The sequence below is a fragment of the Mobula birostris genome, unplaced genomic scaffold, assembly GCF_030028105.1.
Source record: "Mobula birostris isolate sMobBir1 unplaced genomic scaffold, sMobBir1.hap1 scaffold_2824, whole genome shotgun sequence".
Lineage (NCBI taxonomy): Eukaryota > Metazoa > Chordata > Chondrichthyes > Myliobatiformes > Myliobatidae > Mobula > Mobula birostris.
In genome coordinates this window covers 3,364-7,605 of record NW_027275880.1, presented here as the reverse complement: position 1 = coordinate 7,605, position 4,242 = coordinate 3,364, and the positions used below count along the sequence as shown (strand labels likewise).

General features: G+C 54.7%; 1 protein-coding gene across 1 annotated transcript; it reads right to left on the bottom strand.

Annotated features, from left to right (window-relative positions):
• Positions 1-299: 299 nt before the first annotated feature.
• On the bottom strand, positions 300-2,565 carry srp9 (signal recognition particle 9; the record flags this gene model as incomplete). The annotated part of the gene is made up of 2 exons (XM_072250337.1): positions 300-797; positions 2,497-2,565. Coding segments are annotated over 2 exons (189 nt in total), but the record flags the coding sequence as incomplete, so codon positions are not given.
• Positions 2,566-4,242: the final 1,677 nt, after the last annotated feature.

Here is a 4,242-nt window from a genome sequence, read left to right as displayed (position 1 = left end):
GGCTAATTGGGGCAGCCCCTTAATTCGACCAAAAAGTACTGGTTCCTGTATGGTCCAATTAGCCGGACATGGGTATATGGAGAGCTGGATCTTGGAGGGATATGGGTTGAATGCAAGAAATTGAGGCAATTTGAGTGATCAGCACAGACCTATTTGGGCTGAAAGGCCTGTATCCATGCTGGTTTACTCTTTCTATGACTCAAATATACTCTTTCTATTCCACAACCACGACGAGATAGTCTTAGATAGGGAGTCATCACCGGGGCTCAAGTGCTGAGTGACAGGACAGAGGACGGGTGTGAAGACACATTCAACCAAGGATAATTTATTTCAGTAAACTGTCTGAGCTCTGTACTCAATGGCAGCTTCCCCACAGTAACAGAACCTGCAGATTATTCAAGGAGGAGTGATGGTGACTACAAACACGATGCAACTGTGCAGTGGGGGAGGTCATGACTGCCTCAGGCCAGTCCGCTGAGACACTGCTGTCCCACCAAGAGGACATTCCCTGTGCCAGGAAACAGAACCTCCTCCCATGGAAGGTGCATCTCCAACTCTGCCCTGCCCACAGCCCTCAAACCACCTCCATCCAGCAGTCCACATGCCCCAACCTCCTCTCTCCAAGAAAACTCTTTGCTGTCCCCGCCGATCGAGGGTCTGGCAGCAAATCGCCAACTTTACTCCATCTCCAGCAGACTGCTGCGGCATTCCCGTGAGACCATCACACGCATCAACTGGTTCTGGAACTTCTCAAACTTCTTGACATCTTGAGCTTGGTCTGTCTTGTACTGGAGGCACTGGCGGGAGAGAGTGGGGAAGGGATTGTAAAAAAGGCTTAAGAACAACTTCTACACCGCCGTTATAAGATTATTGAATGGCCCCATCGTACAAGAAGATGGACTCCTGACCTCACAATCTACCACACTACGATCTTGCCCAAGTTGTTGTCTACCAACACGGCATTTTGTCTGCATTCTGCTCATTATTTTTCCTTGCTCTTTCTCTCTGTACTGGTGTGATGGACTGATCTGTACAGATGGCGTGCAAGATGAAGCTTCTCACTCTGCCAGTAACAATAACAAATTGATCACCAAAGGAAAATCCATTCAAAGCATCCACCTCACCTTGGTCCAAACCTCGGCTCACATTCAGCCCTTCACTTTTCAAGGATTTCCACCCACTTCACCTGCGTCCCAAGAATCTCCCAGCACCGCCACTGTTGTCAGTAAGACCTCAGTGACAAGGAAGCATATGGGGTGAGGTACACTGGCTGGTGAGTGGCACATAAACTCAACGTCAGGAAGACAAAAGAATTGATTGTGGATATCACAAGTCAGGAGAACACAAACCAATGAGGGGCCGGTGGTGGGAAGGGTGAGCGGTTTTAAGTTCCTGGGCCCAACACTTCGATGCAATAAGGAAGGCATGCGAGCGGCCGGACTTCATTGGCGGTTTGAGGAGGCTCCGTGTGTCACCAAAGACTCTTACAAATGTATGATTGTACGTCTTTACTTTCAGTCGTTTTAGTTATCTTATAGCAATTTACAGTCATTTGTTTTTGCACCACACTGCTGCAAAACAAATTACACATCATCTAAGTCAATGGTAATGCATGTGATTGTGAGATCCACTCCACACGAGGAGCTGATCAAGCCTCCAGCACCTATACCAGTGGCTTGTCACACTGGCGCCGATCCCTGCTCAAGTCCTGAACGACTATCCTCACACTCAAGGGCCAAGATTGACATCCACCTGAAAACAGAAACACCCTCTCCATCCCTCCAACCCCAGCTTCTCTCAACACTGACTATCTGGAGACAGCAGACCCACCGACTCCCACTCCCCACAGCCTCCTCACTGGAGGGAGCTGAGACAGCTTCTCACCCTCACCACCCTCCCACCGACACACCAGCACCAGTTTCCTGAACAGTCATGAACCCTTGGACACAACCTGTTATCTTTACTGCACTAAATTATGTAATTTCCAGAAATTTTATGTCTTTGCACTGTACCACAGCACAAACAAATTTCACGTCACACAAGCTGGTGATAATACCTGATTCTGAACGCCCCTCCCCACCTCTGCAGACGGGAGATCCAGTCCCAGTGACCCACCCCCCCTCCAACACACACACACAGGCAGCAGCACAGCCAGACCCACCGATTACCGCCCCTCCCGCCTACTTTCCAAAGCAGCAGCTGGCCGGTGTGGCCTTGTCTGTGCCACACTGGGGAAATGTGGACTCAGCTAGCACAAACCAGGCTGAACGGCCCTCAGGCAGCAGGGGCAGAGAGAGCGATGGCCGTCTACAACACCGATGAGCCGTGCCAAGCCGTGGGTGCCAGCCAGCAGCAGTACACAAGCCGTGAGTAGCAGCCCCACACTGAGGAGCCAGCCAGCAGCAGTACACAAGCCGTGGGAGCCAGCCAGCAGCAGTACACAAGCCGTGGGTAGCAGCCCCACACTGAGGAGCCAGCCAGCAGCAGTACACTCACCACCACGTCGTCAGTCACCTTCATGGACAGGAGGCCAGCACAGTGTCGGTACTTGATAACCACTCGCACCTGCACAGAACAAGGACACACTGAGCTGAGTTTCGCAGCCACACCCGAGGGAGACAGAGCCCCCAACAGCACGGCCACAGTGGGAGGCGGAGAGCAGGATCAATGTCAGAGGGATCAGGAAGGAGAAAGGAGATGATCAGGACTGGGGACAAAGGGTAGGGGTGGTGGGAGGGCTTGTGCATGGGTGAAGGATGTGATGATATCAGGAGTTGAGAATGAGGGATGGTGGAAGAGGTGATGAGGGGAGGAGATTAGGGTGACACAGGGGTTTTCATGGGGAGCAGAGAAATTGGTGGATAGTGGTGGGAGGGGGAAGATGAGATGGGGAGAGGAGCTGTCAGTGCTCCTGAGGGACAGGAATGGTGTGGGAAGTGGCTGGATGTTCGGCAAATGACACACACAGGAGGAATTGGTGGTGGGGGGTAGAGATTAAGGGAAGGGAGGTGTCATTGAGAAATAATAAGGATGGGAGCACCTTCATGGCATCAGTCAGGCATAAACTCCTCTGCTGCCCATCCTCCCGTTCCCACACCAACAGACACCCCCCACTGTCTGTCTGACCCCATCCTCCCGTTCCCACACCAACACAGACCCCCCCCCACTGTCTGTCCCCCATCCTCCCGTTCCCACACCAACACAGACCCCCCCCCCACTGTCCGTCTGTCCCCATCCTCCCGTTCCCACACCAACACAGACCCCCCTCCTACTGTCCGTCTGTCCCCATCCTCCCATTCCCACACCAACACAGACCACCCCCACTGTCTGTCTGTCCCCATCCTCCCGTTCCCACACCAACACAGACCCCCTCCCACTGTCTGTCTGTCCCCATCCTCCCGTTCCCACACCTACACAGACCCCCCCCCACTGTCTGTCTGTCCCCATCCTCCCGTTCCCACACAAACCCCCCCACTCTGTCTGTCCCCATCCTCCCGTTCCCACACCTACACAGACCCCCCCCACTGTCTGTCTGACCCCATCCTCCCGTTCCCATACCTACACAGACCCCCCCACTCTGTCTGACCCGATCCTCCCGTTCTCACACCTACACAGACCCCACCACTGTCCGTCTGTCCCCATCCTCCCGTTCCCATACCTACACAGACCCCCCCCACTCTGTCTGACCCGATCCTCCCGTTCTCACACCTACACAGACCCCCCCACTGTCCGTCTGTCCCCATCCTCCCGTTCCCACACCTACACAGACCCCCCCACTGTCCGTCTGTCCCCATCCTCCCATTCCCACACCTACAAAGACCCCCCCACTGTCTGGCCCCATCCTCCTGTTTCCACACCTACAGACCCCCCCCACTGTCTGTCTGTCCCTATCCTCCCGTTCCCACACCACAGACCCCCCCCCACTGTCTGTCTGTCCCCATCCTCCCGTTCCCACACCTACACAGACCCCCCCCCACTGTCTGTCTGTCCCCATCCTCCCATTCCCACACAAACCCCCCCACTGTCTGTCTGACCCCATCCTCCCGTTCCCACACCTACACAGACCCCCCCCCACTGTCTGTCTGTCCCCATCCTCCCATTCCCACACAAACCCCCCCACTGTCTGTCTGTCCCTATCCTCCCATTCCCACACCTACACAGACCCCCCCACTCTGTCTGACCCGATCCTTCCGTTCCCACACCTACACAGACCCCCCCCACTGTCTGTCTGTCCCCATCCTC